The sequence below is a fragment of the Xiphophorus couchianus genome, chromosome 23, assembly GCF_001444195.1.
Source record: "Xiphophorus couchianus chromosome 23, X_couchianus-1.0, whole genome shotgun sequence".
Classification (NCBI taxonomy): Eukaryota; Metazoa; Chordata; class Actinopteri; order Cyprinodontiformes; family Poeciliidae; genus Xiphophorus; species Xiphophorus couchianus.
In genome coordinates this window covers 2621231-2646444 of record NC_040250.1, presented here as the reverse complement: position 1 = coordinate 2646444, position 25214 = coordinate 2621231, and the positions used below count along the sequence as shown (strand labels likewise).

The 25214-nt window shown below is 36.2% G+C and overlaps 1 protein-coding gene across 1 annotated transcript in view; it reads right to left on the bottom strand.

Moving 5' to 3' along the window:
- Window positions 1-3630: 3630 nt before the first annotated feature.
- The window catches only part of rxfp1 (relaxin family peptide receptor 1), a 104151-nt gene continuing 82567 nt past the window's right edge, over window positions 3631-25214 (bottom strand). Inside the window, exons 12-18 of the mRNA XM_028009831.1 lie at window positions 25033-25104; window positions 24451-24522; window positions 23746-23817; window positions 21550-21779; window positions 12968-13378; window positions 12458-12676; window positions 3631-11008 (exon numbers count right to left, since the gene is read on the bottom strand). Coding sequence (XP_027865632.1) covers window positions 10581-11008; window positions 12458-12676; window positions 12968-13378; window positions 21550-21779; window positions 23746-23817; window positions 24451-24522; window positions 25033-25104 — 1504 coding nt within the window. The 3' untranslated portion in view covers window positions 3631-10580. The remainder of the gene's footprint in view (window positions 11009-12457; window positions 12677-12967; window positions 13379-21549; window positions 21780-23745; window positions 23818-24450; window positions 24523-25032; window positions 25105-25214) is intronic.

Here is a 25214-nt window from a genome sequence, read left to right as displayed (position 1 = left end):
CATAACTTTATATTTTTGTTTGTCTTATGGCATTTTAAAATATAAAATGAGATGTTCATTAGTATTAAGTAGCATTTTTACCAAAGACTGTTTCACTAGTAATTTCTTGGAGGGCTATTTTTTTTTTTATTTTTTTTTTTACTTTTGAATGAAATAGATTGAAGTCGTGCTACTTTTAAGAATAATTTTATGGAATTCTACCAACCTTGGCTGGTGGCCATTTTTCTTATTCAAATTATTCAAGTACACATACTTTTGAAAACTTTTTATCTTAAAAATGTTCGTTAAAAGTTTAATCAATTGTAAGAACACTAGGAATAATATAATTAATTTTAGTTAGTGAAGTACACTAAAGTAAAAAGGGATTTATAAACACACTTTAAATGGATTGGATAAAAAGACTTATCACTGCAGAGTTTAGCTGAACATAATTGTCTATCTTTACACAGATATGAACTCGAGTGACATCCCATTCTTAATCCATAGGGTTTAATATAATGTCCCCTCTTTTGCAGCTGTTAAAACCTCAGCATTCCACAAGGCTTAGGAGTATGTTTATGGAAATTTCTGATCTTTCTCTTCTAAGAGTTCATTTGTGAGTTCAGACACAGATGTTGGACAAAAGGAAACAGACCCGTTTAATTCATCCCAACGGTGCTTTGTTGGGTTGTGGTCAGGCCAGGTCAGTAAAAATCTTTCACAACAAACTGTCTCATCTATATTCTAGGTTCTAGGTTTATGCAGTAGTGTGCAGTTGGAACAGAAAGCTAGCAACCCCAAAACTGTTCCCAAAATGGTAAGAGCATAAAACTGTTCCACATTTCTTGGTCTGAAGGAGTTTCTCTGCCTGGAACTAAGGGTCTGAGCCCAACTCCACCAAAGAAAGCAGCTATACAAATTATTCTTCTCTGCACCAAACTTTACTGTCACAATGCATTCAACCAAATGTGGTTTGTCCTTCTAACAATTCCCAAAGTCTAGTTTGTTTACTTGACTGCCAGACATAAAGGTGAAATTAGTCACTGCACGTCTCTTCTGCTGTGGAGTCCAGCAGCAGTGTGCTTTCCACTGCACTTGGTGATTTAAGGCTTTGATGCTCTTGTTCAGTCAAAACACATTCAGTGAAGCTCTCTGTACGCAGCTCTGGAACTAATCTGAAGGCCACATGGAGCTTTGAGGTCTGCAGCATTTAATTCTCCAGAAAGTTGCTGATCTCTGACCTCAGCATCCACTCACCCTGTTCTGTTATTTCACTTAGTCTTTTGAAGACATTTCTAAACTACATGATCATAGACATCAATTAGATCTATGATTTCAATACACAGGATTTACAGCAGATTAATTGGAAGGTTTGGCAAGGAGGACATTTTGATAACACTCATCTTTACAGACTTCAGGTTTTACTATATAAAAGTTTCAGATCTGAGCCTAAAAGCCATTATGTGTAGTGAGATCTATTTTTTTCTCGGATTCTGTCTCAGTATTATAGTATTACAGTGAACCCTCGCTATATCGCGGTTCACCTGTCGCGGTCTCGCTGCTTCACGGATTTGCATCTTGCATTGTGTTCTGCATACTGATTGGCTAAACAGTCTCTCCGCTTCTTCTCTACCTGTGTGTCAACAACGTTGCGGTTTAATATGTACACATACGTAAAACAGCTTGCCAAATTTAACATAATCGATGGCGGCATGTCGGTTTATAAGAATCTTTTTGCCCAGAATTAAAAAGAGTGACAACAACTACAGATAACTATGTTCTTCTCTCGAAAAAACACACCTGCACCGCGGGCTTTAGAAGAAAAAACCCGCTACAGAGCGGAGTCACTATTTGTCCTACTGTACTTTGTTTTGTTTTTTTTCATTATCATTTTTTATTTTCTCCCGTTATAATCCAATGACTCAGGTCGCGGTGGGGGATGTATGGAGTAGGGATGGGGTTGCTGAACTCCGCAATTCGGGCACGGGAATCTGCCTTCAGTTAGTATTAAAAATATTATTTTACAGTACAGTAGTTATTTGTAAAAAAAAAAAAAAAAAAAGGAAAAAAAAAGAAAGTTTATACAGTACTTTTTATTTGTTAAACAAATATTTGGGCCTGTAAAAAGGTTTTGTTCTTTGGTTTCAATATATTATGGAGCATTTCATTGTATAATAATTGTAAAAAAATAAAGGTTTCTGCTTCGCGGATTTCGCCTATCACGGTTTCTTTTTTGGAATGTAACCCCCGCGAAAAACGAGGGTTCACTGTAATTTATTTTATAAGAATATAACATGACCATAAATGCAGTTACTTTACAAATTGAAATGCTTTTTAACTATGAAAAGTAATTACTTGCCCTTAAAGCTTGTTATCAGTTTACGCAGCCACTTGTATCTGGTCCACATGATGTTAGCTTCATATGTAAGATTTTACTTTTCCGATAACCTCTTTGTGTTTTCAATTGCAGCAAAGTTCTTAACGTTTTTCATTTTTACATGCGGTAAAACCATATTTTTTAGTGATAAATGCATTAGATTGTGTCAAAGAAAGATTAAATGAATTACACTATATTTTATTCCACAGTAAGCATGAAAAATACTGCTACTAACCTGGCATTCTAATAGTAGCCATTCATTTATGAAATTATATAAAATTTTGTGTTGCTATAGTTGTCCTCAAATGTGGGGTTTGCATTTTGTAATGCTAAACTCTTCAGTTTTTTAATGCTTAAAACAAATTACTTACAGAAAACCTATTTTCATTTATTATCTCTAATTATTCACTCTCAGTGCTGATTTTCATTAAGACATAAAATGAATTTTTTGGGTCAGCTCAGTAGTGGGACAGATGCCCCGTGGGCTTGACAGCATCTGTGTTCTAATAAAAACTTCCCCTAATTTAACAAGTTACATAATCTACTCAAAACTGCAATCGGAGAAAGCTGCAAAGCATTTGGGATTTTCCATGTTGGTAATGTCAACATCGTTTTGAAAAGTCTTGGGGGGCAAAAAAAAAAACGTGATTTAAACTACATATATGTTTTCCTGGGGTGAACTGCTTTGAAATGCTGGTTGGAGTACTGCTAGTAAACATGAAGCAATCCCTTCAGTAATAATCTCATGTTGAATGTACAAAATGTGTATTGCTTTCTATTTTTATTCTTTGGTACTTTGTTTCACTTTTGTCAATTTATGTTTCTAAAATACTCTAATCAAAATCCACACTTTACTCTGTTGGTTTAACTCAACTTCTTCCTCGTCTTGCATGTAAAGATTTAATTGCCTTTTAATTCTTAATAGAAAAAGCTATTGATCTCTATGATCTATTAGGGATGGGGTAGCTTTTATAGTAAAGAAAATTTTAAAAAAAGCACATATTTATGCAAAAGATTAAATATCCAAGTGTCTGCTTTTGTGAAAAAGGATTATTTCAATGTGTCCAAATGTGTCAGAAAGGCTAATTGATTCATATGAATCATCCTACTTTTTCACATCACTCCACACTTTGTTTCAGCTTCAAAATCCAAAGTTAAATGACCTTTTAGCAGCCTAATATAATTTGTGCTTTGAGGGATGCGTGCTTTCCATTTTAGTAAAGAAGAAGACTGAGAAATCTAAGTCAACACAGAAATAAAAAGCAGAAATTCACTTAGGAGTTCACAACTGTATTTTATTTTACAGCACTAGTTATTTTACAAATGCCAGTATGTTACTTCACAGTGTAAAAAATGTGTTGTGATGTTGGGGTTTGTGAGACGAGGTTCAAACCCCCAGACCAGCTGGGCGTTTATCTTAACAAGATGTAAAAAAATGCTTCCTGTGTTGCAACAACTGGCACATAAAACTTATTAATTTTATTCCTGTCCAAAATAAATACATTCCTTGTTGAACACACAGAGACTGTTAAATTACATTCAGGAAAATACTTCCAGTAATTAATAGCATGAAAGGAGAAACAAAGCTTTCTGCAAACTGAGCATAAAATATTAGAAATGGCTGCATTGATTATTTTTTAGAAAGTCTTTGAAATGTTTTTCTTATTTCTCTAAAATTGCGAATGAAATGCATTGTGGAGAGTCGGTTCATTCTGAAAAGGGAACTTGATTGAGTGATTCACCTTTTCAGTTGTTTGATAGAACTTTTCAGAGTGATTGAAGAATCTAATTGTCAAACTAAGCATAATTTTTTAATGAATCATTGACGCATGTCCACTTGCAATTTCTAAACATTTGTTTGTAACAGAATGAACATCTGTAGTTATGATTATTCAAAACACCGAGACAGCCATAAAAGACATGAATAAACAGCAAAAACTCAAAGGACAGAGTCTGTTCATATATACAGTACAAAATGTGTGAAACATATAAGCATGTTTATCTTAGCCATAAACGGGATCATTTCATTAAAAGAAAAAATGTCTTTTTTGTATTAAAAGTGTGACAAATACATCGGGAATCAGACAAAAGCACAACATTCCTCAATACAAACTGAAAATAATAAAAAATCCCAATTTTCTTCTTTTTTTTGATGCCACAAATAACATTTTTAGATTGCACATCATAAAGGGAGATGCGCTTTGATTTTCCTACCAGTTTTCAGTATATCTGCCTGTTTGACCCAGCTTTAAAGGTAAACAATGAACAGCAGCAGATGAACACAAACTGCTGTGACTTTTGTTTTATTTATAACACCCAACAGAGTTGCAGGATAGAAAATAATGAGATTCTTTATTCTCACCCTGGCAGAGGTGTGTTGTTGGTACTGTTTGTTGGATGGCTTGCTGACATAAATATAAAATGTATGGTCAACATGTGAAGATATGATTTCCTATTGACTGATAAGGTGCACTCCAAATAAAAACAATAATAACCATAGTATATCAGTGTTGCAGCTGTGATTGGACACCCTAAGTGTGCATGTGTGCTGAGCAGAATTGGAAGAGGTGCAAATTATTTTTTTTTTCAAGTTTTGGGTAAATGTGAGCTCTAGATTAGTTCTTTCATAGCAGGATTAGGTAGAAAAATAATATAAATACTGGATAAAACATACCTAACAAGCTCAGCACAATTCTGATTAATGATGTAGATATAATACAGTCATAGCAGAGAAAACAGAGCAGCCGCCGTTTTCAGGTCTTGGAGTTTTTATTATCAGCACACACAAATGATCTGATCTTTAAAGGTTCTGGAATGAATTAACTGTGACTTCAAATGTACGATTCCATCGTTAAATTCGTTATTAAACAAAGATAAAACCTAAATAAAAAGGTGTTTGTAAATATAAATATATTCCTACTTCTTACATTTTAAAAGAAAGTTGCAGCCAGTTTATTAATTGATCATCAGGACATGCAGTCACTTTGATAAGAGCAGAACTTTTACTATTCTGGAGCAAACAGGTAATATGGAAAAACATCAGCAAGGATCTTAGTGGAGCCGTTGCTGCTTCCTATCAATCTGGGAAAGGTTTTAAAGGCATTTCTAAACTACTGGAATGACATAATGCAGTAAAAGATTACTCACAAGCAGAAACATACAATTGCTAACCTTTCCAGGAGTGGATATCCCATAAAAAACAAGCTTGACTTTTTGAAAATGGCTTAGGCAAAGTGTCTCTCTTCTTTTAAAATACTGCGGCAGCACCAGTTATGTTTGCAAAGTTACATTTATGTGAACCACAACAATTTCAGAGCAATATTTTATTTGCTTTGTAGTAGATAGACATGGTCCTCTGAAAATATTTTGAGAATTTTTTTAATGTATTAGTGAGCTTAGATTGAATGTTTTTTTCTTTAAAAATTGGAATTATTTTCATTTTTATAAAGTCATTTGTCTTAGTACATGATTACTGCATATCACTCTTTTTCTTTAGGAATATCTTGAGAAGTTTAGGAGAAACTTTAGATTTTTAATTGATTTTTGAGCTTTCCTAGAATACTGTTAAATAGCAATATTACATTGTAATTAAGGTCTGAATGTATCTGTAAGGAAGTTGGCAGTATTATTACATACTTGTTGCATGATGGGTTGATGAGGCACAGACATAATGGGCTAGAACCTTTACTAGGGACTTGGAACCCTTTCATAAGTGCTTACAGTTGTAGTTTTCCTTTATCTAAGGTATGGCATTAATACCTAAACTGAGTCAGAGAGCAATAATGTCCTCATTAACTGCATTTAATTTCAAGTGAAGAAGATCCTGGGGATGGATAAAATCAGAGATGAACTATGGACTCTTCTGCAACGTATATGTTGTCTTCTCTTTGACTCTCTTCCATGTTTTCCTCTCAGTCATTCACTTTTCATTCAAATAAACAGTCAGGCCAAAGCAAAACAGAAGTGGGAAGATAACCTAAAAACACTGTTGTGATTTTTAGCAGAGAAAGCAAGAGCAGGCTTGTGCTAAGTTGGCCTCTATATCATGCTTTTGAATAGGTTTATGCATCATAAACATGCAGGATCACGGGGCAGATTCTGCCTGTCTATCCGTCATGGGGCGAGAGCCAGAGTACTCCCTGCTCAGGTTATCAGACACAGAACAGCTCATAACGCAAAAAGAGTTTATGGTTTAATTCTGGCTATGTGCAGACAGAAAATCTAAACAAAGACATTTTTAAAAATTTAACCCAAAACACTGATTAGTGTGGACAGGGCCTGAGTTGACTAGGAACTCCACTGTATGGGTCAAATCTAAGGCCATCTCTCTTTGACAGTTTGGCTGAAATGCAGTCATGAAACTGGAGAATAATCTCAATAATAAAAGCAAACATAACCATGAAAGGCTGTAAATGAAAACAACTAAGGAGCTGTGGAACCTAAAAGAAGCTGTACAGAATCAAATGTTTGCAAACTTCAGTGGACTTTAGTAACATTATAAAGAAAAAAATAGATTTCATCTACTAAATTATAAGAAAGCGTAAAAGTCATAAATTAAAAGTGTTTCTGACTTCTTGATGCTTAAGGTAGTTTTATAAGGGACTAAACCATGGGGAGCAAGTTTTTCAAACATAACTTTTCCATTTTGGCTTTATGGTTCATAAATAATGACAGAGAGGAATTTCGTTCACATTTTTTTATACTTGATGGTAGATTTAAATACATTTAGAAGCTGGTGAGCAGATGAATTTCATTCAGACATAAAAGCCTTGAAATGAAACAGGGTGACAATATTTTAAGACGCTCACTTATTCATTTCTTTTAAAAGTTTATAATCATAATAAATCAGATCATTTTGATTGCTTTGCTAATTGGATTGTGCATGGACAAATGAATGGCCTTTCTGGTTCTTCCTCCATGTATTCAACTCATGAGCAGGAGCTGTCAGAACTGCTCTCAGAGTATCTGACAGGTTTGAAATGTAAGATGAACAGTTAAAAGCACAGACTTAGACGGCCAAGAGCCTTCAGCTGTGCGGATGGCACTGTGGTTTTTTCAATCATCAGCACAGGTTTGGAGAATGTGTTATTCTCAAAATGTTTCAGAAACAGTCAAGAATGTCAACCTTGGGCTGTTGCTACATTAAATGTCTGGATGGAAGACTGACATCAGAACTTTCCATCTCCAGGACAAAAAGTCACTTCTGTTTAGAGTAAATGTATGTAAAACAATCCAGTACCTTTGCAATTACCAAATCCTACATAAAATAGGAATGCAGCAGACATGTAGCAACCCGAGGCAGCAAAAATGCCATCCATTCAGCAAATAATTTATTTAATTATATATTTTCTGTTAGATAACAGCAGGTGGAATATAGCTGTCATCACAGTGGCTCTTCCAGCAAACAAGTTTAGCTGCCCTGCCTTTGCAATAATGACACTGAAAATCTATCTGCTGTACTTCCTCTTCAGGTGACCTTTCATGTGTGTGAAGCCAGGGTGCCTGTCTTTGCTCAGGCTTCCTGCTGGGAGCAGAAAAAGTGTTGCCACACACACTAAGAAAAAAACAGGTCAATTTTTACATCAGTGAATTCAAGGGAAATGTCTCATCTTGAAGAAATAGAGTGCAGCCACAAATGACGGCAGAAAAAATTAACATCTATGAAATGAAATGGATTTTTTACATCCACAGTGATTCACAAACCCACTTGTGGAGCAACATAAGCTTTGCTGATGTGAGGGGGACCCACTTGTGCATGAAAAGCAGTGGCACATGTACAGTACATGCTTGGAATAATCACACAGGTTGCCTTAAAGCTAAACATCAGCTTATTTGTATGCTTCTCACATTCGCACCAACAAATCCTCCTCTGTGTCTCCAGGAAACTTATTTTAGATAAACAGAAGGGTTTAAAATTTAGCATCACTCCATCTTGCTTCCATTTTTACCCAAGACTGAGACAGTGGGTGTAATTGGAGTATGCTACAATAATCCTGAAGTGCGTAACTTCTCTGCCTGAGTGCTTAAACTAATGGAGGGAAATCTCACTGGACAGGTTTTACAGAACTAATTGTTAAAGTCTGGTAATGGCCTTCTCAGCTGCAGAAGCTTAAAATGTCTGTTCATAAAATGGATTTTTCTACAACAATGAGGCATAGCATTATCACCATCTTTGGGAGTTGATGCCATCACAATTGCTTTAGTATAACCTGGACAAAGCAGGCAGCACTAGTTGTCATTGGCATTAAAATTGGACAAATTGGAATTCTGAAAATAAATTTGCTTTACTGGAAACATGGCAATTTTGAAAAAAAAAGTTTTTGCACTAGCCTGAAGTACCGTAATCTTTTTGTTTGTTTATCTTTTTAGCTGTAATGAAATGCAATGAAAACACTTTTTTTGCATCGCCGGAGGCAATGCAAAATTCAATTTTTTCTGAAATTACAATTTCAGAAAAAATTGAATTTGACTACAAGCTCCCCAAAACGCAGCATACAGCCACTGCCAAATATAAGACGCTTGATGTTCCAATGCATGGATAAGACAACAAAGTCTCCTCTGATGGCTCATGATGAGAAAACATAATTCATCAGACCAGGACATCATCGTTCATTGCTCCATAATCCAGTTCTGATACTCATGAGTCTACATGTTGGTGCTGTCAGCAGTGACAGGGATCACTGCAGGTACCCTAACTGGTCGAACAGCTATGCAACCTCAGACACAGTAAATGTGTATCTTGTAGACTTAGTTTGGGTGTTGGGTGCAAATGAACCCAACACCCAAACATAAATAAGAATAAAGAAATATCAAAACAAAGATGGAGACATAGAGATGGAGAACATTCCGTCTGAGTTGACTGTTTAACCGTTTGGAAATTAAATAAAGAAAATCAAAACTTATGTTCATCAGACGGTGAGACATCTTGATTAGATGTTAAGGAAAGCCGAGGCACATTATTATTACTCATTCCTTTATCTTTCTTTTTGCAAGTCAAGAACCCATAGGAGTAGATAATGAGAAACAAAAAGCATCTTAACAGCCTAATTATTCTGCTACACATCTCTCTATCTGTGTGCTGCTGCAGTCAACAAAAGCTGCACCACCAGAACCAGAGGCTACAGCAGGGAATGGGAGCTACTTCTGAATCACTAATCTGTTATACAGCAAAGCACAGCGACAATAAACAGAAACGCTTCTGTGAAGCCTTTAAGCCATTACACAGAGACTCAATGCATCACTGTCATCATAACCAGTCACTTTATTTAGTTGGAATATGGTGCGATAATGATTCCTGCCAAACTGCTGTAATGAGCTCACCATTTCTCTCATTTAATTGTAAAAATATTTGAATTTTTAGAAGAACTTTGGGGAATAAGCAGTTTTGGGAAGCAACTAATATGAAACTAAGTCCCTCTTACTTCTGCTGTTCCAATTCTCCATAATCCTCTTTATCAAAGTCCTGCATGTTTAAATAAATGTTTTAAGTTGGATAACTGAAAAGTATGTTCATGTACTGTAAAGTTTATACACACAATGCTGTTGAATTAATTTGCTTATATTCAGCACTTAATAAAGCTAGCTTTATTAGCAATGACATTTAGCAGCTTATCCTTGTGGAGGAAGTCAACACTGTCTGCAGGGCAAATGTCAAGGACAAGAGTTCTTCATTATTTTTTGCCTGTAACATTAGATTATGTATTAAAAATCCTTTTTTTTATTAGTGTCGAGTGACTTTCTCAGAAACTACATTTTGGATTATTATTAGCTGTAAGGAATGATTAAATAAATAGTATCAAAAAAATGCTTGAAATGCACTGTGATTAATTTGCATCACTTTCTTATTCTATATTAAATTGCTGAGATAAATAAACTTTTCAATTACATTCTCATTTACAGAAAAGAATCTAACTTGTATTTAAAAAAACAAACTTGTAATTCAGAAGTCTTCATCTTTGATTTGTAAGTGAGGTGAGTTCTAGAGAAAATGCAGAATAAAATGTTTAACAAGGTAGTTGCAAATCTTTGATAACTGTGTTTACTGCTAAGCATCATGGATACTACTGGCATGGTTTTTCACTTTAAATGAGAAATCTGTGCACAGATTGTGGCCTAAGTTCCATTGTTAAGGGAATAATTAAAAGAGTTTAGATGAATGGACCTGAAATGTTAATGTGGTTGAGGAGAATTATACAGACATACAAACAGATCAATTCTTAGTCACTTAGAGGAGGTCATTTGTTTGTGTGAAGGTGTGAATATGTGTGAGTGTTTGGGGTACCGTCTTATTCTGCGAGCACACCGATAACACGGCATGCTGCTTCTGCTGTTGTTGTTTCGTGCTCGCATTAAAGTCATTGTATGCTTCATCCGGGTTCTCCACGGGGGTAAGTTTGGCTGCTGTGTCTTTCGCCTCCAGCGGACACCCTGGGGAGACGCCGTGGCTGTTTTCCTGGAGGGGCCACATTTCCTGCCAGGTGAGAGACGGATGATGTGGCGGGTGACCGCTGAGCAGAGGCCTTTTCTGTCTGTAGTTTGCCCACACCTGGAGGATTGTTTCTTTGAAAGGCCGCGTGGTTAGCGTGTAGAGGATGGGGTTCAGGGCACTGTTGATGGGGAGAATAAAGATGACGACCCAGGAACTGATGGTACCTGCCAGGAAACAGAGAAAAAAAAGATGGGAGAACATAAATGTGGAACAACCTAACATGACAAAAATATTCATAAAAAAATCATTTTGATGGCTTTTTATCATTTTTATAGCAGAAAAACTGAGATAGAAAAGAATTATTGCTGTGATGATGTGCTAAAGGCGGGTGTTAAAAAGAAAGAACTTCTTAAAGTTGCAGAAGCCAATTTCAAGGTGTCAAATGCAAAGTTATATGCACCACCTTCTTTTAAGTTATATTTGGATACATTTTCATAACAACTGAAGGTAATATAGTTACTTGATTGGGCTTTCAGCCTGAAAAATACACAATATTGGCCCTTTACCAGCAATTCTTTGTGAATGGTGCTGGAAAGTCAGTTTATTTCCCCTTAAATGGGACAATGTTTATGAGGAAAATACATGTGATTTGAGCAGTAAACCTTGCAACATCTGGCAATGTGATGTGTGTGGTGGCATCTCCTATACTGGAGAAAATAAGGCTATTTATCATCTCAGTGCACAAAGATATCGAGATGAGTTTTAACCAGTGAGAATCCCATATCTCCATTCTCCAGGACTGAACTCTTATCTTCTAAGAGGTCAATGCTCCTCCAACACAGCAGGGTTTATCAGATTGAGAGCAGAGGTTGGAATGACCAGCTTTGAGTTCTGACCTCCACCCCACTAAACACTTGTAGGATCAGCTTTGGTTTGCTGTTTATGTAGAGGGATAAACACAAGCGACAGCTGCTGGTTGAGAAATGGGATATCATCCCACAGCAGTGTGTAACTGAGCTGGTGACTAGCATAAGGAGATGCCAGACTGTTGTGGTTACATATGTTTCTTACACACACCATCAAGGCTCCTGTATGTTGAATTAATGTTGCTAAATTGCCAAAATGACTTGTTTCTCTGAACATCCATTACCCAGTCCAACAGACACCAAAACACATTCCTGAGCAGGATGAGCAGGATAAGCAGTCTGGCATGGATAGAAAGGCATTTGGCTATTTTTTCAGTAGACTACCCAGAAATGCATCGTCCTTACAAATGTGGCACAATTTAAGGGAAAATATACAGGCCTGCCAATGATATAAGCTTTATTTCCAAGAATCTCTGTTCATTCAATATGATTTTGTTCAGGTTGTAACTACACCTGAAATAAACACCAAAAGTGAGGAAAAATTCAAGGAGGCTTGTGAATACAGCTTTTACTAAGCAGTTAGATATTATTATTGCTTTTGAAGGTGATATTTACAGATACACTTTACCCTTGAAATTATTTTGCAAAACTTTTATTTCAGGAACTTAAATTGCCAATTGTTGTTGTCACTAGTGCTAACACTAACACTAACACCACAAAAAATACTTCAGACACAAGCTGCCAGCCACTTATGTTGTACTGAAAGAGCATATTTAAGTGGACTTTAAGTGGGAATCTTTTCATTACCGGGAATTTCCACTTGCAGCAGCGAAAGGATCTTGAGAACAAAAATGGGGATCCAGCAGAGGGAATCAGTGATGACGATAGAGAAGAACCGCTTGGCGATGGTCACCTCCTTTTTTATGTGGTTGCTGTACTTGGTGGTCTGAGTCCCTGTTCTCTGGATGTTATAGAACATGCTTGCATAGGAGAAGACAATTATGAGGAATGCCACCAAGTTGAGACCTGTTGAGAGAGTACCGAGTTCAGAATTACTTCTGGGTTGCACAGGGTTTCTTAACATTGTAATTGTCAAAGATGATCTGTAGGATTCTTAATCTTGATACAAAATACACAAGTATACTATAAATTTGAATCAGATCTTTATGCAGGGACACATTTATAAACTCATGGGAAACCAAATAAAAAGATGTATGTGTTTCCAAATAGTTATGGGAGTAATATATGTATTAAGTAAAATTGGTTAAAAACATGGTTATGCAATAGGAAAAAGCAAACATGAAAACAAATGCTCACCAAGAAAAATAACAATGGAGTACACATGCGCCCAGGGCGTCTCTGGCTGTTCCGAGTGCAAAGGGAAGCAGACTCCATTGGTGCCATAAAAGTTGCGAAATAAACCCTTGCAGGCCAGAGGCAAAAAGGCGATGACAAATCCAAACACCCATATCCCGAACAGGATACTGACAGTCCGTCGCCAGCCGGGAGTCAGGTAGTGGAAAGGGTAAACAATACAGATGTACTTCTCCAAGGTGAGATACGTGAGGAGCAGCACGGACACTTCGGTAGACAGCATAGCCAAAGAGCCAATGACCTGACACTGAGAGCTGTCCATCCAGGCTTGAGCATGACGATTATATTCACCACGAAATTTCAGGTCATACGCACCAATCATGAAGAGATAAATACCCATCAGGCCATCAGCACCTGCAAGAAAGAACAACTTACTTTAGAGCGAAGCCTGATTAAACTCCCAAATTCTGCCATTTGAGTGGTTCTGTAGTCTTTTTTAGCATTTACTATCCACTTTTAGGGTGGACTTGCCCAGACCTGGGCATGTTGGCAGCTGTTTTAAAGATCCTTCATCTGCAGATTATGTTCCAGACAGTGGAATGGCAAATTTTCAGAGTCCTATGAGACCTTGTTAGTTCTCTTACCAGACTCAGACAATCCTCTGCTGCAATCCAGTTTCTGAAGTCTGCTGTTTTGATTGTACCCTGGTGTTAACTGTCCTTTCAACAGTCATTAACACATCACACAAATGACTTTTCCACAAGCACCTAACAGCATGGCTAAACTCAGCTAAACTCTACTTTACACACTTAGAGTGATTTTCCATTAGTTTGAGAAACAGCTCTAGTGGGTGGGTGTCAAATAGTTGGGCGGTCCCAGAGTCTGAAAAGTGGTGCAAATGGATCTGTATGATACAAACACAATATGGAAGCTATGTCAGTCACTGTTTTGAGTTTTTTAAATGTTTGATTATTGTAAGAATCTCTCATAATGCAAAGAGTGACTCCACTCCCTAGCCAATCAGTGACCGACAGACTTGACGTAATGTTTTCAACCGAACTCCACATGTTTGAACCTAAGCAGTAGTAGAAAAACCTTATGACCACATAGAGCCGGGTTCAGCTGTGCTGAGTTGATCCTAGTGGAAAAAGGTTGTAAATGTCTAAAGTTTGAACAGGGCACAGGTCCATCAAAACACTCCTGATTGGTTACCTTAGCCTTTTTTTGTGCTTCTGGTGACCTTTACTCATAGTAATCAGACAACAGGCAGAGAAAGAGCAGGGGGGAAGGCGTGCTGGAAGTGTCCCAAGGTCAGCAATGTAATTCTGGACAACTGTGTTGAAGTGGGAATAAATGAGGGGATGTTCTAATTAATTTCTTTTACAGAAATTTCTTTGATTTTTATTGTTAATGATTACTTTAATTTCTAAGTATTGTTAAAATTGATATTAGATGCCCATACTGCAACTTCCTAACTATAGAGACCACCTGAACATAACCCTCATCCAATGATTTTGAAAAGAATAAAATATTACATATAGAGTCCGCTTGTCTATAAGCAGAAGATGTCCATGTTGTGAGTACTTTGAGGTTTTCTTTTGAGTACTTTCTTTCTAATATATATAATTATTTTACTTTTTATTTTTTCCCCAGTACATCTAATTTTGTAAAATAAAAATGAAAACAGAGGCTTTCAGAGGGTGTCCTAAATTTCTCTGTGTTATTTCATACAACTCACCACCTTATCCACTATAAGACTTGCTGAAATGTCAATGACAAAGAAATGGATGCCCTTTATAGATAATTAGCATTTTTTATTCAGAATAAATTAAAACTGTCAACCTGTTATCTTGCTGAAAAGATCAAAGGATGTATTAGAGTAAGAGAATGCAGTCAGAACAGAGTCCTTAGTGATTCACAAAAGCTCAAAACTTAAAACCTTCCCATGGAAACTCTCACAGACTGAAGTCAGGAAGGATGAGGTCAGTGTGGAAAGAAGGTCATAAGAAGTCAGTTTTGCAAAGATACTTTCGAATCTTCAGCAGCAGTCTCTACTTATGCTCATGGCATATTTTTAATTTGATTGAAAAACAAAAAAGCAAATAATTAGTCAGAGAAAGTGCAGCTAGGAAAAAGGGCGTTGTTCAGTGGTGGGCTTTGAAGGTTTTACATTAAAAACATACAGAATGTGAGGGTCCATGTACAGCTGCAGGTCTGGCTTCTGTTGTTAGTCACCCATTAATCTTAATTAGTTACTGGTATTATGTCATGTTTCAGAGACAAGTTGATTTTCTACACACCTCCATTCCACATAAATGAGTATGCAAAAGGACATAAAAAGATGCAAACATATTAGCAAGCCAGGCAAATCAGGTTGCTAATGTTAATGTTTTTTGTATCCAAAATGCAAAACAGGAAAACCATGTTATTCTTGGTCTATACCAAAACAAAATCTAATAATAATAATTGCTTTTGTTTTAATACAAATATTACTTTAATTTTTTTAAAACATGAAGCAGCAGTTTTTATATTCTGTGTTGAAACTTGTTCTTGTGTTGTTGAGGTTAAATATGAATTCTACTGCACAAAAAGTAAAATAATAAACAATAAGCCCTCTGGGATGTCTGCAGATTCAGCTTGAGTTGAGCTGCTATTCCAAGGAGCAGTCAACATATTAGTATTAATGACTCAGCACATAAGCACATTATCATAGCAAAGAACCAAGGTCTCCTGTGGTAGAAATACTTAATTATATGCAGTGTACCGGTGTCATACAGAGAGTTGACATTTTCTTTAGTGCAGGACTATCCATCTGATCAAAAGTGTCTTATTACCTCCCTGGACAATGTTTCCATCCGTGTTTACTCCTCATTGCCCTTGGCAATTTATTAAAAAGATTTCCTGTCACGATCAAGAAACAAATTGCAAATTTACAAGTCATACTCTCTAATAAGTTTATAGATGTCTCGTCAGTCACTTTCTAATGTTCAGATGCACAACAAAAATGACCCTCTGGGAGTAATTCCTTCATTATGTCAGCACACCATAAGCTATCACAGATGACGGCTAAATATCTTCAATGATAGTTGAATACCAAATGATGCAATATTTCAAATGAATGTAAAATCCCACAACAGCAACTTGGTGCCCTGTTCACAAGTGATGTTAAGAACCGCAGATGGACAGACAGATTGGGTCTTTGCCTACTGTAATGTGAGCATCTGTTCTAGTGAAGAAAGAGTTGACCAGATCAGCAAAGCTCTCAATATACTAGTTCCTCAAAGTTCAGACCCTTACTCATGGTCATGAGATATGGAACAAGAATGAAAGATGCAAGTGGCCAAAACAAGCCACTTGCATCCAGACACGGACGAAATCAGTAGAAGGATGGCTGGACAAAGTCGGTTTGTTTCTGCAGAAGGAACCTTGTAGTTACAGGTTCCTCCAAGATTTCTGTCAGCAACAGACACAGTACACAACCCCACCGAGGAAGTAAAGTAAAGCTGCCAAATACTGCTTGAGAACTGAGAAACAGCTTTGTGTGCCCATATCAGCCTGATCCAGAGCTGAAAACATCAAGTTCGGAACTGACTAGATAACCAATAAGATACTGTTAGCCACAGTAGCTAACGGCTCCCAACAGACATAGCCAGGGAAATGTCTAAATTCATCTTGCCCATTGGAGCTCTGTTCACAGTAGGTTGTGCCTTTGCACTGATAGCAGCTTAGAATGATCAATGTAAATGTTTTTGTGTATTTTTGCTTTTCTTCAACAGGAAACAGAGATGATAGGAAGGTGGATGGAGCTTCATGAATGTCAGTCCAGGAAGAAAATATGTTGGACACTGACCAAGGTTTGAGACTGGGGTGAAGGTTCGTCTCTTAATGGAGAAACTGCATCGAATATGAAGAAAGTGCCAAAACAAAATGCTGTAGATAAAAACATATCAATGTGTTTGAATGGCCCAGTCAAAGCTCAAACAAAATCCAATAAAAAATTGTAGCAAGACTTGATTGCTGTCATAGGTATGCAAAGCTGGCATATCCTTGAAGACTTGCAGCAGTTATTAAAACAAGTTATGGATACACAAAGAATTGAATCTGGGGGTTGATAGAGATGTACACCACCTTCCACAAGCAGGTTGTGAGCCTATTACTTTGGGCCAAGAGCAACTCAATGTGTAATTATCCACGGAGTTCATGGATGAAATTATGCAGGTCACATTTGACCCGGCGCATTAAATATGGCCACTACAGATGGTGAAGCACAGTTTTCTTCTTGTTGCCTCATAATTATACATCATATTTTTAAGCTCCTCTTACGCTTTCTTAGGGAATGATGTTGATAACTGACCTATTTTCTTTCTCAGGTTCCTCCAAGCAGAGTAGTCTCATTTTTCTTAGATTCAAGTCCCACATGCTCATCCACTGGTGCTGTGTGAAAACTAATTACTCATATATCCTCCATCTGTTGCTGTTCTTCCTGGCATCTGAAAGGCATCAGTCAAAATGTGGAGTTTATATCCAACTGGAAAATGTTACCACGTTTGTCATTTTACCCTTTGTTTTACATAAAATATCACCTGAATACAGTGCCAATACAAATTTTAATCTATTTCTTTTGGATTTTATATGAGTCACCAACACAAAGTAGTCCATAATTGTTAATATGCCTAGTTTTAAACATTTTGTACTAATTCAAATCTGAAAAGTTTAGTGTTCACTTGTATTCAGCTTCTGTTGCAAATTCTCCCGTTATTTGGGATAAGTCTCTACCAGCGTTGCAACTTTGCAAACAAAATATTTTCCCATTCTTTTCAAAATACCTTTAACCTTACTGTCTGTAAAATTTAGATGAAATATATTAACATTTGTGAAATGTTAAAAAATATACCTCTCGAATAATTTTGCAAAATTAATCTCATTAAAGTTATTAAAAATGATATACAATACATTTGATTTATTAAATAAATAAAGATCTCAACATTTTATTATTGATTCTATGCAGTATTGAGATGTGAGGATTTAAAGTGGGAAACAGCAGAACTGATTTGCTCCATGCCAGACTGGGATCTCTAGGAGGATCTTGGCTTCAGGTACAAGGACATTTTGTTGACATGTTTTTGTAGAAAAAGAACAAATGTAAAAACCAAACAGGGAAATGTTTTCAGTGAGTAAAAGGTTACAGTCAAAGATGAATGTGGCTGAATAGATGGAAATGTCTTTCAAACTAACTTTTGATCCAGATTTGAATACAGATGACTCAACTCTTGAATGTGTTTATACTTTGCCTGTGAACTTAAATCTGTTCCATCCCTTTATATGCAGACCAGAAGCTCTTTGTGGACATGCTGTGTTTGCATATAGAAGTAGATAATCCACTTCTGGTAAAGAGATGAAACCATTTTAAGGCCAGTTATCTCTTTTTTCATCCCTTTAAGCTTCACTTTAGCTTTTTTCAGCCAACTCTAAAGGAATAAAGTTTTAAAGATCAATGTGTTAAAGCAACTAGGCTACAAATGCATTGAAATGAAAACAAATTCAAACTTGGTTGACACCTTTTATGGTACATTTGTCATGGGTCTATTAAACATTTAGAAAAAAAGTTTGTGCCCTTCAATCTAGGGTTTATCACAGTGGGAGCTGTGGCCCCGTGGGGGGTCACCATGAAGAGCTAGGAGGGTCTTAGAAAATTGGAAGCATGAGGACAAAAAATACAAAATGGACAAGTTTCTGAATAGAAAAAAATGAAGCCACCATCCAGCAGCCCGCCTGTGGAGAACACTGCTTCAAAAAACCCTCAGAAATTATGGCCAGCTAAAGTCAGAAAATATGAGGCAGCACTTATGCTAAACAAATGTAATAACTATTAATTTTTGAATAAAAGTGTAGAAAAAAAACTTTCTAAAAGTGGCCAGTTTCTTTACATATTTTGTAGTAATGTCTGAGGATGAGGAAGGGTGTCCCTGGTAGGGAAAGGTTTGGGAAACCCTGCTCTAACCTATGATTTCATAGTTTATTGTATAACTTGAAGGCTGTAACAAATTTTGATTAAAGTAAAATGTGTTTTCTAATTATATGGACAGTTTACACAGTGTCACATCAAGCAGCAGTTTTGCTCTTCAATCTCAAATATTTCCTGAGAAATAAACCGTCTTTACCATCAACTCCGTTTTCCTCAGTTGTCAGTCTGGAGTTCATTTTAAATGGCCATTTTAAAAAACAACTATTCTGATTCTCCTCATTAAATCATGAAACACCCAAGGAGTCCTCATCTGATGCTGATAACAAATGCCTTTGCATTCATAAGCATTCTGATGAAATCCCGTGTTGAGTTGAGAGCTACCAAAACACAGAAATGTCTTCATTTTTGTAAGGATTCAGGGAACATGTTTAAGAGTTGGGCATGTTACCTCTGCATTGCATCACCTCTTCTTTTAATGAAGCGCTTTAACCATCTTGAAAATGTCAGGAACAATATGTTGAGTTTTGAATGTGTCGTCATTTTCTCTGTTTTTCTAATAGACTTTAACTTACTGCCATATACAGTAGATGTTAGTTTAATAGCCGTCCACCTGGAACACAAAATGTATCTGGCACCGTGTTGCTGTAAAAGTCACCTAGACAACAGCAAACTGCACTGAACTGCATATAATGGTGAGTGCTAATGTTGTGCGACATACTCATGTCCACGCATCTTCTCTTCTTGGACTCTCCTGTGCAGTTACTCTGTATTATAAGCGTATTTACACCCTTATAAACATTTTTCCCATTTTGTCACATTACAACCACAAATAACAATGTATTATTGGGAAATTATGGAGCAGATGAACATAGGATATTTGTGAAAATATCCTGTATGGTTTTATTTTTTTTACTACACTAATTCTGAAAAGTGGTGAGTGCAAATGCATTTAGCAACTTTTACTTTGATGTAAATTTATAACAGCTATATCCATATTGTACTGTCACAACATAGTTTTAAGTAATCAATAAAAAAATTCTAAACGTTAGATGCTGCAGCTTTGAAAAGACTCCAACTTTTCTTTTGTCAGGAAACTGCAGAGTTTTTCTCAGCTCACCATTAGCCAAGCAAAAGGCTCTGGAGACAAATTATATACTTGAAATCACAGATTCAGCTAGAGATTGTAGAGCTTATATATGAATATTTCTAGTGCAGAGATGTTGATAAAAAAATATGTTTAAATATTTATGTATTGCTTACTTTGTTAGACATCAGTACAGAGCTCTTTTTTTATGAAACTTGTCCTCAGTTGATTCAGTTATTACCAACTGAATCAATTTGTTGTGTGACACAGTATCTAAATGTGAAATGTTTGAGCTGATTGATGCATGGATATATTTTTTACTTTTTTAGGGTAATATATAACTTAATTAGCTTTTTTACTGCTCGGATGCCAGCTTTCTACCCCCAGCTGTTTTCTCACTCCTCTTCCTTCATACAATATTAACAAGGTCATGTAAAATTATCAAGCCAAAACGTGGTAGAAAATTGGAGCATACGTGCATGGGGGGGGAAACATTAAATTTTGATATGTAGAGGGACAGTTTTCACTTACACAGCCTTGGTGGTAGATGTATCCAGAATATATTTAAAAGATTTTGTTGGCATCGAGTTAAAAATAAAACTAATATAAATCTTGGTTTACATTCATGGTTTGAACATTTGCATGCTCATTGCATTCATATAAACTTTTTACGAAGCATCTCAGCTTTTCTGGAAACATCACTCAACATTTTAATCAAGAGTCCATATTGATTTAGCTGATGAAATTATGATTTGAGAAATCCCACCAGTGATTTATCTTTTTCCATTTAGTCATGACAGCATGAGAAGCATTCAGATTTGTAGTTTTGAGAAATATGAATACACTTTGTTTTTTTATCTGTACTGTAGTGTTTTTTTAATTTTTACTGTTTGTGGGTTGATATGGAGAGTGATCAAATAAATGGGCAACTGATATCAATGTCATTCAGAATAAATCTGAGCAGAAAAAGTGTAGTATGGACTGTAGTGGTCTAAGAAATCATCCTTCACTGTCCACCTCTGGTTCCCACAAGGTAACATTTGCTGTCCATAAAAATATAATTAATTGCATGAAAATTTTTAACACATTAGAGTTTCTGAAATTACTTAAAACTCCTGGCCCTAATATAAACATCTTGGGTTCATTGGTAAGAAATTAACCCCATCGAGAACCTCTAGGCAGATCAACCAAAAAACAAACTCTAGGAAGTGAAAGTGCCAGGCTGCATTACAGACATATTAACATAGAATGAGTAGTCACTGCAAATATTGATGCTTTGCATAAACCTGATATAATTCATAATAAACCCTGTGAGACTTATCAAATATTTTATACCAGAGAAACATAATGAAACATGACTATACATTATGTCATAGAAATACAGTCAGACTAAAAATAAATAAATAAAAATTCAGGCAGAAACTTCAAGTGACACTTTGTACTTTCTGAAGTTTAAAAGGCTCCATATCTCCCTCCCTTTGCACAACGCTCCCTCCCAAATGACTGCTGTTCCCCTGGAAGTGCAGTTTGACTCACAGCAGAGGGAGATGATGCACATGGCGTGGAGTTTGTTCTCAGAGCGGATATACGAGCGCATGCAGATGACAAAGATGTTGCCAAAGCATGTGGTGGCAGAGACAACCCAGACAAAAACCCTCAGGACGATGTTGGCCAGCAGGTCCTCAAAAGACGAGATGCCATCTGTGTTGGGCTTGCAGCTGCGCACGTGAGGGGCATAGCCGCAGTACTGGAACTTCTTGAAATAGCTAAGAAAACAGACAAAACAACATCAAAAAAGCAATCTAATGCTAAGGCATGGGGTGTGTGTTTACCTGCAGCCTACAGTGGTCTATCCACAATATTACCCTTACTGTCTATTTGTGCATTTAAACTGGAAGATAAGGAAGAACAGAAGGACAGTGATCTCATTTCTGTCAGACTGTGCCGTTCAGGAGGTGGAAGACTTATTAAAAAACCTATTTGGATTAAAACTGGTCATTTTGTTCTTATAATATCTTGTTGGAGAAAGTTGACAGAGATTTAACATCAATCATTTATCAAAACTAAAAGAACTGAAACCCAACCAAGCATTTGGCTTTGGGTTAATTTACTTTTAGGTGTGGGGCGTTGACACAGCTCTGCTTTCTTCACCGTGTCACTTTGGCCTGAATGGTAACTAGAAGCAGTTAAAATGGCCTTAATGAAAAGCAAAAGGAAAATCAATGATTACCTCTCAGATCCTCAAATTACTCAATTTGGACTATTGATTGAAATTATTTTAAAAAAAACAATGCAGAGTTCTGTATATAATGAACTAAATATTACATTTGTGCAAATATTTGCAGAATGAATTGGTCTATTTTTATAAAGTTACTAACCCAAATTTCAATAAAAATTTTAGAATGTAAATTTAACTTGGCCTGTCTGATGTGTTCTTTGGTTTTCATAATGCCAGTTCTTCTCTAATGATCTCTAACAAACCAGTGAGGCCTTCACAGAACAGTTAGATTTACACTGAGATTACATTACATAGGCAACTGGTTGTTTAGAGTTTTATTTATGGTTAAAAGGGCTGAATGCATACTTCATTTTTTTTTAACAACTTATAGGTCATTTTCTTTTCACTTCAGTATTGTTTACTGCTCTGTGTTGGTTTGACACATAAAATGTAATTTAAATAAATTCAAGTTTGAGATTACATGTCAAAATGTCAAACGTTTCAAGGACTTGACTGCATCATTATAGGAGATAAACTGTTGCTATTTTAGCCGAAATCTTCAGTCATTTCAAATGAAGGTGGGCAGCGTTCAAGATGGAGCTTGAAAGTTCAACCAGAAAAAAAACAACAAAACTTTAATTTTGTCACCAAGTGATGCATCAGTATGTAAATTTGAGTTAGTATTCATGTCTAATGTTAATATTGCTGTTGTGTCTGATAACTGATGGCGTATCATGTTCTCCTACCTTTTCCACATAGTGAGAACACCCCACAATGCACTGCTTCACCATCATTCTCACATGACCAACAAAACTGAATAGAACATTGTTTATTCAAATCTAAGTTTTATATATCAGACAATGTGGTAAAAAAAAATGAAGAAAATCCTGTCCAAACCCGATGTATTGCGCACCTCTACTTTGTTCCCAAAGTGAACAAAGGTGAAATCTTTTTCACCAGATTTGAAAAAATCTGGTGAAAAATCATAGAAATTGTATGTTTGGAAGCAGATTATATCCAGGCTGGTTGATTTAAGAGAAAAAACACACACACAATGTAACCTTCCACAGCACAAAGTGTTTGTCATTAAGATTTGAAATTGCTTTTCACTGTTTGGTGCTACAAAATTACCTTTCAGTTTACTTACCACAGTTTGGGGCACTAAGCCTCTGCAAAAAAAAAAAAATTACTGAAAATGAAACTTTAACACCTTTTTTACTAAAACAAACCAGATCACCATCTTTCTCAATGTTAATGGTATTTATTTGGCCCACTTGAATAAAAACGAAAAACTACAACTGAAAAATGTAAAAAAGGAACTTATTCCTTCCACGAATTCATGAATTATGCATCTTTACCCTCTGAGAGGTTGGATCACCTTAAAGCTGGTTTAATTATCTCCCAGATGGATTTAAAGCTGAGGCCCGGTAAGGTTTGCCTGTGACTCGGTCTTATCAGTACATTATCTGTGAAAAAATGAAGGTCTCCACAGAGCATGATAATGTTGTACTTACATGTGAGTCAAGTATCTGAGAGGTTCAAACATCCTTCGCTGTATGTTATCAATTTCTATTCCCTCTATGCTCCTGAGAAACATAAAAACATAGATTTTGTCACAAATTCTGAACAGTGAAGACTTCCTTTGTCTATGCTTTTCTTGTCAAACTTCAATTCAGATCAAACAAATTTTATTATCAATAATAGATTTAAAAAAGCATGTTTCAAAAATATTGTTTTATGAATCATTTGGAGGTGAATTTGTGCTGTGCTCTGGATTATTGCCCTGCTTCATGACCAAAGTGTCCCTGCAGTCCTTTAGCAATTTATGCTAGAGAGCTAATTAATTGTTTTACCAGTTATTGAAAATTGTCCAGACCCTGAAGCAGCAATGCAGCCCCAACCATCACACTACCACCACCATGTTTTACTGTTGGCATGATGGTCTTTTTCTGAAATGACAGGTTAGTTTTACACCTAATACATTTGGGTACACACTTTGTAAAACTGTGAGAATTTGTGTTTTTCTGGTCTTTTTGCCCAGCTTTTCTTACTGTTAATTTTTTTTCCTATTTGGCATGTCACAAAAAACTTGTTTGCAGATCTTAAACATCATCAAAGACTTTATTACCCTTTCAAAAGCAGATACAAAGCTGCTGTTGTCCTTAAATCTGCAACAGTAAAGGTTAGCGGTCAGTGTCAGGAACAGAACAAATACTTACAAAGACTTCAGTTTATGTAACTTGTCAAAGTGATCCATTTGAAGCTCCACGATGGGATTGTAGGATATGTTTCTACGATATAAGATAAAAAAAACATACAAAATATTAAATATAGATGCAACTGATCCTTGATCTCACACTACAGAGTAAATCCTGCAGAGATCACACATGAGACATCAGCGCTTCATCTCAATAACATGTTTTTCTGTTTCTTTTTAACTCCTACATGTTTTCCTTCCAATTAAGCTGTCAAAACGATTCAGCAGCAAACGCTGGACTCATCCTCATTTTGTTTGTCTCTGCATAACAGCTTGATATAAACCTATTATGCTGTTAGCAAGCTAACTTGTGCTCAACTATTCTTATGTAATAAACACAAAATCTCGACGCAAGCGTAAAAACTTTACTTTTCATACTTTATATGTCTGATTTAATTATATTAAAATAAACTAATACACTAAATCCAATTAAAATTGAGTTTTGTGCAAACTGATTCTTGCAGACATGTAAACAAACTCTGAGCTGCAGCAATCCAAAGTTAAACCAAAATCTGTTTACTGTCGTGTTTGATTAAGAACTCACAGTTGGAGCAAATCCTCCAGTAAGACAAATAGATTGGGAGGTATGGCCACCAGTCTGTTGCTGGACAGATCCCTGTGCAGAGACACAAGCACATAAGCATTAGAAAAATAAACAAACTCATTCAGAACCAAAAGACTCTGTAAGATCATGTACTAATTTTTGCTGATCTTTTTATAGAGCAC